The sequence below is a fragment of the Pomacea canaliculata genome, linkage group LG9 (genome assembly GCF_003073045.1).
Source record: "Pomacea canaliculata isolate SZHN2017 linkage group LG9, ASM307304v1, whole genome shotgun sequence".
In the NCBI taxonomy this organism is placed as follows: domain Eukaryota; kingdom Metazoa; phylum Mollusca; class Gastropoda; order Architaenioglossa; family Ampullariidae; genus Pomacea; species Pomacea canaliculata.
Genome location: NC_037598.1, coordinates 5,635,454 through 5,647,652, shown reverse-complemented (window position 1 = coordinate 5,647,652; position 12,199 = coordinate 5,635,454). Strand labels below are relative to the sequence as shown.

Genomic DNA, 12,199 nt, shown 5'->3' with positions numbered 1-12,199 from the left:
AGGGAAGCCCTGCGACTGCTGCACGATGAAGGAATAGTAAAGGTAAGGAGAGAACACATTCCCCCCCCCCCAACACACACACACGCACACACAAAACATGTCAACTGTGACAGGGTGTTTAGAGAGGGGTGTGTGTAGCCCACCCTGCTCTGTGAAAGCCAACACAGTCTGGCTTGTCGGATCAAGTTGCTCGTGATGGATCGGTTAACCGAAAGCAAGTCCCAGAGTTACGCCCAAAAGTATTGCCGGGTCCGACTCGTATGACTGAGTGGTTGTCTCGCTGAATAGAATGCTTATATCAGAAAGCTGATCTTTAAGACCCACCAAGAGATGTGCGTGTTCTCCTTGTCCTGTACACTAATGAGCTTTATATTCACATCGGATGAACACACCGTGCTGGGGAGATGGAGGACTAGTTTGTTCGCAGCTTTCTGGACCTGAACTCTGGAGAAAAAGAGGATATGATCTTTGAACTTAGGTGATGTAGGAGATATGATACTAACCTCACAGTCACTCAAAAGATCTGTCAACTTGAAGTACCTTAGCACTTCATTGATTGAAGTCATCAGTCATCATGTACACCATGTGTACAAAAAAGTCCCAGCAGAGACCCCACCTTCTGAGGAAGCTTTGCAGCTTTATTAACGTCTGTTGTTAGGTGCTGGTGGTCCTGTACAGGTCTCCTATTGAAAGTATTCTTGCTTTGAATATGCCTCCTGGTGCGGCCACTCCTCGTCAACAAGACAGGGCAGGTTAGCATGTCAGCCGGGTTGGCAATATAGACATGAGACAGGTACCGCTGTCTGACCTTATTGTACATGCTGTTAGAAAAGAAGGCCGCTGAAAATTGTAGCTGACCTACTAACATGCCAACTCAAGTGTTCAGTTGCTTTTTACCGGCAGATGATATTTGATATTTAAATGTCACTGGCGCGTAGGAATGTGTACAAGAAGTCCTCCATAGCGGCAGCCATCACCAATCTTCAAGAGGTCAGACAGTAACAAAAGTAAAAAGAGATCAAAGCTGTGAAAGATGGACTAATCGTCTATGTTAATATTTATCAAATCTGTTACTAATTACTAATATCTGTCATAGAAACCATTCACATTATAAGTGTGTTTTTTCTCCTTTATATTATCAGTTCGTTATGCGTTGTCTTTACTTCTTAAGTGTTGTTTTTTTGTGAGCCAAAGAAAATTTCTGTTGTGGACTTGAGTGAGTACAAAGACTTTACATTAGTCCAGTGATTTACTGAAATCTTGCTCATACCCCAGCAACAATTTCCCGATTCCTTTCACATTCCCCACAATTCGTGTTCATTGCGACAATTACACGTTTTTACACCTCTACTTCAAAATATATATTTTTTAATTGTAAAGAAAGTTTTCATTGAGCCACAGTTTTTCTTCACTATTTATACTTAAAGTTTTGAAAATCACTTACTGTATTATTTCGTTTCATCTAATTACCTATTTAAAGTTTTCTCACAACGTGCTATAAATATGTGATTTATTTGCCAACGTCTCCAACTTCAGGACTGTTAAACAATGAGTCAACAACCAAGCGACGCTGGGACATCAGTTTGCCAAGTGGAGGGGTGCGACCTGACAACCAGATAACAAAATCACTAGATATACTGGTGTGGAGGTTAGCAATACACTCACACACAATCACTCTTTCCCCAAAGCACAAAACAATTGGCCAGAGGTTATCTATATGAATACTGTTGCTGGTCCTTTGACACCAAGCCTTGGGCTGATAACCGCTTACAAAGCACTCGGCAAAACTGCGTCGGCAGGTGAACACCTTGGCTGTGGCACGGAGACAGACTACAAAATGGATTTTGAAAGTAATTACACACAGATAATGTCAAATCAAAACAGAAATCTCTTCGACGAACCAACTTCAAATGATGAATTAAATTCGGAGTCCCATAAAGTGTTCTTGCAAAAGAATTCAATAGGTCAGAGTCGGCCGGATCCTCTACACAACTTGTACTTTCCGATGGAGGTCAGGATTGAAGTGCAGCGTCCTGCATAACACAATCACTAACGCACTCGCAAGCATCCACCAAGTATGTTTGACATTCAGGTCGGGGCAGAGAGGCTGCACACAATGGCTTGGTTGAAGGCGGGAACCACACTACCACCAGCTAGTGTGATAGCGTGATAAGCTTTGTTGACTTTCCACGCTTTTGTTGATTCTCTTCTTGTCCCCATGGACCTCAACACGTTTTACAAACGCCTCTCTCCGTACGTTAGCGCCATGACAAGTCGACATCAAATCGAAAAATTAAATACGTGAAAGAATAAAATGTAGTGAAGAATACTTTAGCGCTTGCATGGACAAAAATAAAGACAATTTTTTTTTTACAAATTTTGTTTAAAAAGTTCTCTAAATATTTAAATACATTGAAGAGGCCATGGAAAAATATGGGAACGAACACGTCCGTCAAACGTCTTGTTCTGTTTAAAGACTGACGATGCAATATTTCTTGCCAAAATAACCGACGATTTTAACCCGAAGGTACAGTAATGTGTGTGAAAGCTGGCTCCCATTCGCCCGAGCAGTCACCAAAAAGTGATTTGCTCTTAACCTTTGCTGCAGTTTATTTCTTTCACGCCTCACTGGTCTCTTGAAAGACTGGCAAAAGCTAGACCGAGCTCTCAGTTTCTTTAGAAATAGGACATGCCACAGAGTGTAAAGAAAAAGTTTATTCAACTGTGACGGGACACATCAACTTCATAAACCCTGAAAGTCCTAAGTGTATAAGTTGATCTTCCATGAGTCATATATTTTGTATGTTCTGAGTTTTCAGACTTTATTTCGTCATGTCTGTGTGTGTGTGTGTGTGTTTTGTGTTATTCAGACTTGATATCATGATGTGTTTATGTTCTATGTTTTAAAACTTGATTTCTCGCTGTGTTATCTTCAGCCAGGACACTGAACACAAGATTATTAAACTTTGTGTCTTATCTGTAAACTTACTCCTCTTCGTGCATATGTTGTACATGATCTACTAGATACCTTCATTTTTGTCTGTCAGCATCAAGTATAGATATGTACTTTCAGGTTAGTTTCTGGTCCGTTAGCTCTCTCTCTCTACTGATGCTTCTTTTGGCCGACCACCATCTCTTGCCATCAGCTGTCCAACAAAGGGCTACTTTGGGTGTTGCCTCTGGTTTCATTCAGCTCACAATCCTTAGCCATTGCCATCTTCATTTTAGATTATGGTTTTTTATTTGTGCAGCTGGATCTTGTAAGGATTTCTTCATTACTAATTGTGTTTGTCAAAATATCTTGAACATTCTCCTCAGACGTTTGGTTTTGAAAGTCTCTAGCTTCTGTCTAATTTTTGCTACCTACCAGCACTCATTTCCACAGAGTAAACCGAAAGGGCTGTCAATTGTTAATTTTGTACTCCTCTTTAAAATTTAAGACTTCTAAATTTCTGTTGGTATGGCAAAGGCTGGATTTGCTTTGGTGTTTGGTCTTGGCATTCTTTTCTGTGTCTCCATCTATTGTTACTATTCTGCCCAGGTATGTAAATTTTATGCGGAAAAGAGGACATGAAATAAATGAATACTTTTATGCAAATGATTTAAAGTGGATAATGGTTTGCAGTTGTAAGAAAATTGACGCTTTGTTTCTCTTCCCTTGATCCAGGAAAAGTGTACAAAGGATAATGGTCACGAGGACGTGGAGGTCGGCAAGTGTCTGCACACCGCCGGTGTTGACTCGCACAACACAGTAGACATTTTTGGCCGAGAGTCATTTCATCCTTTAACCCCCAGCGTTCACATAAATGGGCCGATTCCTAGCAATCAAATTCCTCAGGATCGTTTCTTGATGGTCTCGGTAAGTATACTTTAAAATATATGTATTTATTCTTTCTTTCTTCCTCTGAGAGGGTTTCTTTTACTGGTATATGCATGGGTTTGACTGTTTAAGAGTTCAAATATTTCATACGATTGTAAGTTGACACCCTTGTGATGTCATTTGCAGGGCCGTAACTGCTGCAGCGAACTGACCATCAGCTTTCATCACATGTCTCCAGAACTCATTCGGATATTTGACTTTCTTCTTTACCGAGTCAGCGTCTTCGGTCGAGTGCCGGACCTTGCCTTCCTGGAAAAACTTTATGAAGCCAAAACAATCCCACCTTTGGTATGAGAGGAAATGTAGTTTGTTAGTGTGTGTGTGTGTGTGTGCATATCATGAATAGCATGTGTGTATGTTTGTGTGAAAAAAGTGTTTGTGTGTGCGTGGGAGCGCATGCACTTGTATATCTGTGTCAATGGGTGAGTGGAGTGGCTACAGGTGTTGCAGTGACACTACGCCCATCAGTAAACGGTTGGCCGTTACGTGACTCGACGTTGTGGTGCATCTCCATGTTTGTGGGACTTCTCTCCATTTTCTCCACTCCAAGAGTATCTTCACTGTCATGTTTGGATTTTTGACGCTGGGAAACTGCGTCTACCCGTTGTGTCCCTGTTCTCAGCTTGTGCCCCATGTGATTGTCAAAGTGTAGACGATTGAATCTCCCACTGTTTGACTGTATGGCACCTTACACGCTTCGACAGGACAAATACAGTGTATCTTCCTTCAGGATGTACCTTGCGAGAGATTTGTGTCATCGCAGTCTAACCTACAGGGGAGACTTTGTTAACAGATACAAAATTTACTGTCAATCACCTTTTCCAGCTAAAATTTTTTTTGAGATAGATAAAAAAAAATTACTGCCAGAGAGCACATTCATTTTCCCCTAGTACTGCGTTATCTTAGCTTATAATTGCCGTTATGTAGATCGGACAAAATAATAATATAATAAAAGGATGACGAGTATTACTATTTAAATAACGCATTTCCCAAAAAGGAAATTAAATCCATGTCTCTTGGCGGTTGAATGAGCATTTAGAGAAAAACATTTTTTTTAAAGTGTGTGCCAAGAAATGGGAAGATTTTTTCTATCCGATCATTTTGTTTATAAGGGGACACAATCTGAGAAATATGTTGTGCAATATTATTTGAGAGATTTAATATATTGAGTTTACTTTGTGATTGTTTTACAGGTGTAAAATGAGTATTTTATGTTTAGCAGAATAACTTTATTTTTCTTAGCCATCAGAACAAATTCTTTATGTTTTTGGTTTTTATAACCACTTAAATACTGAAGACCAGCAACAAAACTTCAAAAAATCCATTATGAAGTTAATCAAAGAAGACAAAAATCGTTTTTAAAATTACTGCATCAGTTTCACTACAAACCAGATTATGTGAAGTTTTTGAGCCTGTGCTCCCTGTGATCTGATTGATGTCTTTGCAAGAAAGCTTGTTCTTAAAATGTGATGATCGAAAATCCAAAAAATTCCAGACAAACGACAATTTTTTTTTTCTTTTATAGCTAGACTTTCTAGTAACAGAAGCAGTTGACGAGCTTTAGAAATTGTCCACATACAAAGGTGCTCGCAGTCTCGCTTGGTCTTCATATAACAGATGTTTGTATACGGGTGGGCATGATACCCACAGGATTCTCTTATCAATTAAAAACTACAAGCACTTTTTCATGTCTGATGCTAAAACTTAACATTCATATCTTTGAAACTTTGTAAATATGGGAAATTTATTTTAATAGCACTTTCTAGTGAGGTGTAGATTGACATTCAAGTCAGAATGTTAAATCTTTTTTTTGATGCATTTCTCCGATGAATGTATTTTTTAGAACATTTTTAATTCATTATGTTCTTTGCTTTTTGCCTTTTTAACATATTGTCTATCTTTTTGTCTGAATGACGAGTTTACCAGTATATACATTAGTGCATCTGTCGTTGGAAGGCAGTGCGCAGATCGGTGGGTTTTACCGTAATGTACCATGGAAATATGTTAAAGAATAAAGTTTAAGCTTTAATGTTGGCCAAATACACAGTGAGGACTCTTCTGGTGATGTTGTTTTCACTTACCCAGGTATCCACAGGGTTTACTACATTTGTGTAGTTATATGTGTATGTGTTAAATTGCATCTGATAGTGAATACAAACCTGGAACCAAATGATTCAACAGAGCAATTGATGGGGTGCTTATAGTTTAATCAAAAATGCTGGTTTAATAACAAAAAAGGTTTGAACGAATGAGTGAGTGAATAGTAAACCGAAAATTAAATATACAGAAGGTGGTTGTGACTGTCATGCAAACTTCGAACACTTTTGACTTCCAGGACAGTCAGTAGCACACAGTAAATACCCCGAGTGCAGTGGTAATAAAAAAAAATATTATTCTGACGACCACATTTCGTCATCATCATTATTTTGACAGAATATGGCGGAAACTCTTTCCACGTAAAGGTGACTGAAGCGCCATTGCAGGTTATTGATGCTGTCATCGCTTGGAAGGGTGTGGCTCCTCCTTCTTCTCTCACTTTTCTTCTTCGCACCGGCAACTAGGAAAGTACACAGAGGATCAATGTCTGCACGACCGACGCCCAAGTGAGTTGCGAGTGAAGACTTGGGGCGTTACCATGGCTGCAAGTGGGCTACCTCTATTTATCTACCTCATTAAAACTACACTCCAGGCTATATTAAGCGGACTCTTTATTTCGCCAGCCGACAACTACCCAGATAGCATTTAAACATTTTATAAAGGTTTACAAATGGTCGAGAACCCTTTGTGAACGTTTGTGAAATGTTTAAAAGCTATCAGGGTACAGCAGACAGCAGACTCGTTGGTTGTAACTTACACAGAGTGCGATGAAAGCAATGTTTTTTTTTCCTTAGTACACTGACGCCTTTTTCTCACCTGTCATCTTCGAAAAAAAAAAAAACCCAACCTGTTAAATGATAAGGAAAAAGAGAAGGAGAAGGGCTAGCGTCGTGTACCACCCACCCTTCCAGTGTTCACCTCGAGTGACCTTTCTGCACTGCAACAGTGCTTATGTACTAGGAAATACATTGATCGTTATGCTAGAGAACAGCTCGATCAAGGTATACTTGTTAGATATCTGTAGTTAAATAAAAAAAAAAATTGATCAAACCATAGTGCTGAGGTTCTTTATTAAATATCTGAAATTATATTATTTAATGTACAAATACCTTCCCCCTCACCATTACCTCCCTTGAACTCTGGCTGCAGTTTTTTTCTTCTTCTTCTCTCACTATTGTTAACAATGTACAAGAAATTGGTGGCATCTGTTGCGAATGTCTTATTCCACGGCAGTCTAAACGTTGTTCGAATGCATTGTCTTCTTATTCCGCGGTCTCACCCTCTCTCGCACCACCCCAGGGGAGATAAGTCCACTGAGTGCTGAGAGATCCTGGAGCCTGCCGTACACACTGGTTCTGTACAGCAGATGGTCAAACACGCGCATCAGCTCTGGGTCCAGCTTGTGGAAGCTGATGGTCAGCTGGCTGCAGCAGTCCCGCCCCTGGAACACGAGACCAATGACCAAGTGAATGTAATAATATTTTGTTATTATTTTTTAACTTTATGAAGGATTTGTTTAGCCGCGGAGACCTTTAAGCGCCAGCGCTTACCGCCATTTGTTGTCTTCGTACTTCAGGTACAGGCCCCACGATGTGTTCCCTGGGACTAAGCGGGTGGAACGTGTTACGGCCGAAGCGGTCACGTGTATTATGGGTAGCCACCCCTACAGTTGGAGACACCTAGCGACTTCCTTGTCTTCGTGACCACCGTCTGTCAGGCATCTGTTCTGTAGAAGCAGCACAGGCGCACGCGCACGCACACACACACACGCGTGCATATATATGTGTATATATACCCGCAAGTGCTTTTAACATCCAACTATATTTAATGTTTATAATTTTGATTATGTCTCTGTGTGGTATGTGTGTGAGAGAGAGAGTGTGCGCCCCCGCGTCTGCTTTATGCATGAGTGTTGTAATTTCCTTCGCAGATAAGTTCTTTCGTTCTTTCTCTCTTCAAAGTCCTTTTTAAAATCTCGAACCAACATTTTTATAAAACTGACAGGATGGTTAAAATGACACTTGAATGTCTTTTCTCGCAGCAATGACTTTCTTTGAATACAGCTTTTTTTTTTTTTTTTTTTTTTTGCAGTTTATTTCATTTCCTGTTGATAAATTCGTTTACAAAGAATCTTTTGTTGGAACCGTGGTAACTCATCTAGATAAACTATGCTGCTTGAGGTCACACTCACCTTTCGATATCCTTCTTCGTTCACTCGCCTCAACGCCTCTCTGCTGAGGACGTAGGAGGCGCCACCTGGCAAGTGGTCATTGAAGTACCCGGTGCCTAGATGTACAGGTGAGCTGGCATTGTAATGGGACAGGAGAAGTTTAAGGTTTTCAACGATAATGTAGGTATCATCCTCCCCCTGAGAAAAGGAGAAGACAGACATGAGCTTTGACAACATTTTGCATTTTTCACTCACAAGATAATTCAAACGCCGAGTTAAAAATAAAAACAAAACAGAAAGTAAAAACATGGCGCCCAACCAAATTAAGTCGGTGGCAGGTGACTACGCTACCTTGATGAACCAGTCGTAGTGGTGAAGATGATGGTGATACAGGTACTTGAGCGCCGCCGCCGACTTGCTGGACAGGTAGTCGTAGCCGTCCAGTCCGCCCACGTCGACGACGTCGTTGGCCGTGTGCCCGGTGTTGACGAAATACACCCTCCCGTCACAGCGCCGCCCCCACGTCTCGTTCACCGCCTTCAGCGCCCCCTCCAGCCTCGCTTTCGTGGACGGAAGCCAGCACAGCACACGCACTCGTAGGTGCAAAGCACGTGCGGCTTGGTCGTCCACCATTACTGCACGTGCATTTAGGGGTTAGATTGTTCTTTTCTACTTTTTTGTTAGTTAACAGAACAGAAAAGCTGGAAGATGTGAGCACTGGTAGCGTCTACAGTTTACACAAAGTAAGGAACCATTTTGGGGTGATTTGGTGTGAAACGACGACAAATGTCAGATAACTTACAGGGTGCAAAGCTGTGTGGTCCTTAGGTGACGTCACACACTACCGTTAGCTTTGTGGGATGTGTGGCCGTTAGGAAAATGGACTGATAAGCTTAGTTTTGTTAAAATACATTCGTTATAGAGACTGAGGTCCTAAAACTCTTGACTGTAAGCGTGCTAAAATGAGTAAATCCACCCGACATCCACTTGTTACGAGTTACTCCTCGCTTTCCCTTACAAGGGAGCCGTGAGCAAAGCCAGAATTCACTTACTCGTGGGGTCCTCACTGCTGCCCCCGACGTCTGCAACGAGAAAAGGTTCGGTATAAGATCTCCCACACCCATAAAACCCTCGGTCCACCTGCTCCCAACGATGAAAGGCTTCGTGAAACCGAGACCGCAATTAATTCTTTATTCCGACCGCTAACAAAAGCATAAAAGCGTGCGAGTGTGTGCTCTGTGTGTGTCTGTGTGTGTGTGTGGTGGGGGTGACGTTTGTGTATTTTGGGTGGGCGGTGTTGTTTTCGGGTTTGGTTTTATAGTTAGGTAACATACCTGTGAGATGGCGAGGCTTTGCCCAGCAGTCTGGTAAGGTGCGTAGATTATATAAAGTCCACATCAGTGCACAAATAATTATTGCTGAAAACGCCCAACCTGAAGTAAGCAACACAGAAAGAAAGGAAGAAAGGAAATAACAAACAAACCAAAAGAAAAAAAACCCATAAAAGGTAGTTAAGCAAAAGAAAATATTAAGAAACGAGATAAAAAAATTGATATATCCTTTTCCTATATCTCTCGCTAGCTGCCCGAGTGTGTGTATGTGAAAGGTTTGGGGGTGGCTACGTTTGTTGTCTATTTTCTCACCTACTCCATCAGGTCTCGACTACACCATGTCTACACCACCAACATCACTGGTGTGGTTTCCACAAACGATCATCGCTCCTTTGTAATTTGAAGTACCTTATAAGGCCCCTTTAAGGCTCACAGAGCAAGGTAAATAAGGACCTCGCCCCTTACACGTCTCGTTAAACTTCTCATCACACATAATTCTAAATCTTTTATTGACTAGATCCTTGTTCTAGTCGCTGTTTTATTTATTCCACAATTAAGAAAAAAATACTCTTAATACTCCAAGTGGAACCCTTCCTCACCTCACATAACTCAAACTAAGAAAGGGATTCAAGTAAAACAGAAAAGGAAAAGGAATCGTTGTGCTGCTAACATAGGCTGTATACCAACAGCATTATCTAAATGTAAACAAGCGACACACAGACAACAACGGGGCAAAGACGAGATCTGTATCCAGGCCACCCACTCCTGAATGTACTGATACCCCTACCCAAACCTGCCTGTACTGACAACACGTGTTACACTGGAAGAGGAGAATGAGAAGATGACGACAGCAACGACTAACAAGTAGAACAAAAAGCAAAGTCGTTTATGACATGTCGTCAATACTCACCAACGCAGTCTGGACGAAGTACTTTTCTCAACATCATCTTGATAATTTCGTCTTCACCCGGAGCTCAATTGCACTCGTTAGCTTCTGTTAGCACCGCTGTGACATTTTCAGGGACATCTGACGTCTACGTGCCACGTGCTCACGCGGGAAGCTTCTAAGGTCGAAGGCGCCATCCAGCTGCGTTACATCGGCTCCAAGATGTAGCTGGTTATTCAGAAAGGTGAGAAGAGATATAAAGAAATGAACCTCCGTACTCAGGTCAAACTGACAAAAAATAAATTCTCTAGAAATAAGCAGGCGTCTGCTGGTAATAGTGGGTCTGCCTGCTGTTGTCCTCTTACTGACAACCTGTCTGTCGTTACTTTACCATGAACTGTCAAACTCTCCTAAATAAAACGTTCAACTGTCTCAAAGATGTTTCGGAATGTCATGTCCTCAAAACCAAAGATGAAAATATGATATGAGAATGGTGAATCGACATTAAAAAAAAAATTGTTTTAAAGATAACTGCTGAAGAAAATGGAAAAGTTGGTAAAATAATGATATTACTGATATGGAGACTGCGATTTTTAAAGTACGCGCCGTCCTTCTGGACGCGTCTCCCAGGTAAATCGTGTCACCTGTACTAACAGTAAGGTGAGTAAGAAAGGAAGAACAAGACAGATATGACGAACAGGGAAGAGAACGCTGCGAACCAAGTCAGGTTACTCCCCCAGAGACGTATCTACCCCTATGTCCCCTGAACGGCCGTTGTGTGATGTAACCTCAGACGATCACAATAAATGTTATTTTACCTACACGCACTCAGCCAAGCAACATTCCTTACTTTTCGTTCGCGGTCCTTCAACCCAAATATGGCTGAGGTCCTGGGACTGCGACACACACATGTACACAATCACAGCGTGCGACACGTGATTCGGTGACGAGAGTCACAAGTGTGTACCACTCACCTTTACACGGTCAACATCAGGTTTATCACACACGGTCGGATGTCTGATTAATGTAGATGGGCCTCCGCTGTCAAGTTTTGTCGTAAGACTTCACACGACAAAGCGTGGTTGACAGGTTAGCTCGGGCGGGGTCATGTCTCAAGGTGAAGGTCAGAACCGTGACGACCCCAAATTGCGGCAGGTAAGCACACCCTCCAGTACTTTCGACACACACACACAGGCCTGACGGTAAAGGAGGGGCAGGGTCACGTACCAGGGTCCACGCCTGTGGAGGAGGACTGGTCTTGGTTAGTTGTTGTGTTGTTGGTATTGTTTCTTTTTAAATAAGAAAAATAATGGCATCAAGAAGGGAAAAAGTTTCACCACTACTGCTACCTCCAACAGTTGTACCCAAATCTGTGACAACTGTGACATCACACATGTATTAGGGGGAAGGGAATAAAATGACTACAATTAATAATTAATGCAAGGGGCCCTGAAAGGTCGTCGGCTTCGACACTCGTTCCAGCGTCGTGCGTACTCGGTAAAAGAATGTCCGCAGTAGTGAACTTGTTTGGTGAGATGTTTGTGCTCAGACTGGGTGCGGCGGATGTTATCACCTCTCGTCTCACCTGTCTATAGAGTGCAGACGAACGAGTGTGTGTTGGTGCGCACACCAGCTCCGATACGCATGCGTAGACGCCAACAGCACAACTGCGTCAACAAGGCAATGGGTCAGAGGATTTCAACAAAAGTCACTGGTCAAATACTTAAAATCGTTTTTATTTCCTTTTTTCATTAAAAAAAAAATTAAGAGCACGGTGCAAAAACTTTCACTTCTAACAAACATGGGTTCCAGCTGTGTCACAGACAAACTGATTA

The 12,199-nt window shown here is 41.8% G+C and overlaps 2 protein-coding genes across 5 annotated transcripts; one reads left to right on the top strand and one right to left on the bottom strand.

The window, feature by feature from the left end:
- Nucleotides 1–3,460: 3,460 nt before the first annotated feature.
- Nucleotides 3,461–6,050, top strand: LOC112572121 (glycoprotein-N-acetylgalactosamine 3-beta-galactosyltransferase 1-like). The gene is made up of 3 exons (XM_025251670.1): nucleotides 3,461–3,541; nucleotides 3,668–3,859; nucleotides 4,007–6,050. Exons 1-3 carry the CDS (start codon nucleotides 3,461–3,463, stop codon nucleotides 4,172–4,174), a joined length of 441 nt encoding a protein of 146 aa, XP_025107455.1. The 3' UTR covers nucleotides 4,175–6,050.
- Nucleotides 6,051–7,533: 1,483 nt separating this feature from the next.
- LOC112572746 (glycoprotein-N-acetylgalactosamine 3-beta-galactosyltransferase 1-like) lies at nucleotides 7,534–11,517 on the bottom strand. Of its 4 annotated transcripts, none has more exons than XM_025252591.1 (7): nucleotides 11,339–11,517; nucleotides 10,389–10,592; nucleotides 9,483–9,580; nucleotides 9,200–9,236; nucleotides 8,499–8,782; nucleotides 8,169–8,345; nucleotides 7,534–7,698 (listed from the first exon to the last, which is right to left on the bottom strand). In XM_025252591.1, exons 2-7 carry the CDS (start codon nucleotides 10,423–10,425, stop codon nucleotides 7,657–7,659), a joined length of 675 nt encoding a protein of 224 aa, XP_025108376.1. In that variant the 5' UTR covers nucleotides 10,426–10,592; nucleotides 11,339–11,517; the 3' UTR covers nucleotides 7,534–7,656. The 4 variants fall into 4 exon arrangements, with proteins under 4 accessions (XP_025108376.1, XP_025108373.1, XP_025108375.1 ...); XM_025252588.1 differs by having other exon boundaries at nucleotides 7,534–7,703; nucleotides 11,339–11,504; XM_025252590.1 differs by having other exon boundaries at nucleotides 7,534–7,703; nucleotides 9,200–9,229; nucleotides 9,482–9,580; nucleotides 11,339–11,500.
- Nucleotides 11,518–12,199: the final 682 nt, after the last annotated feature.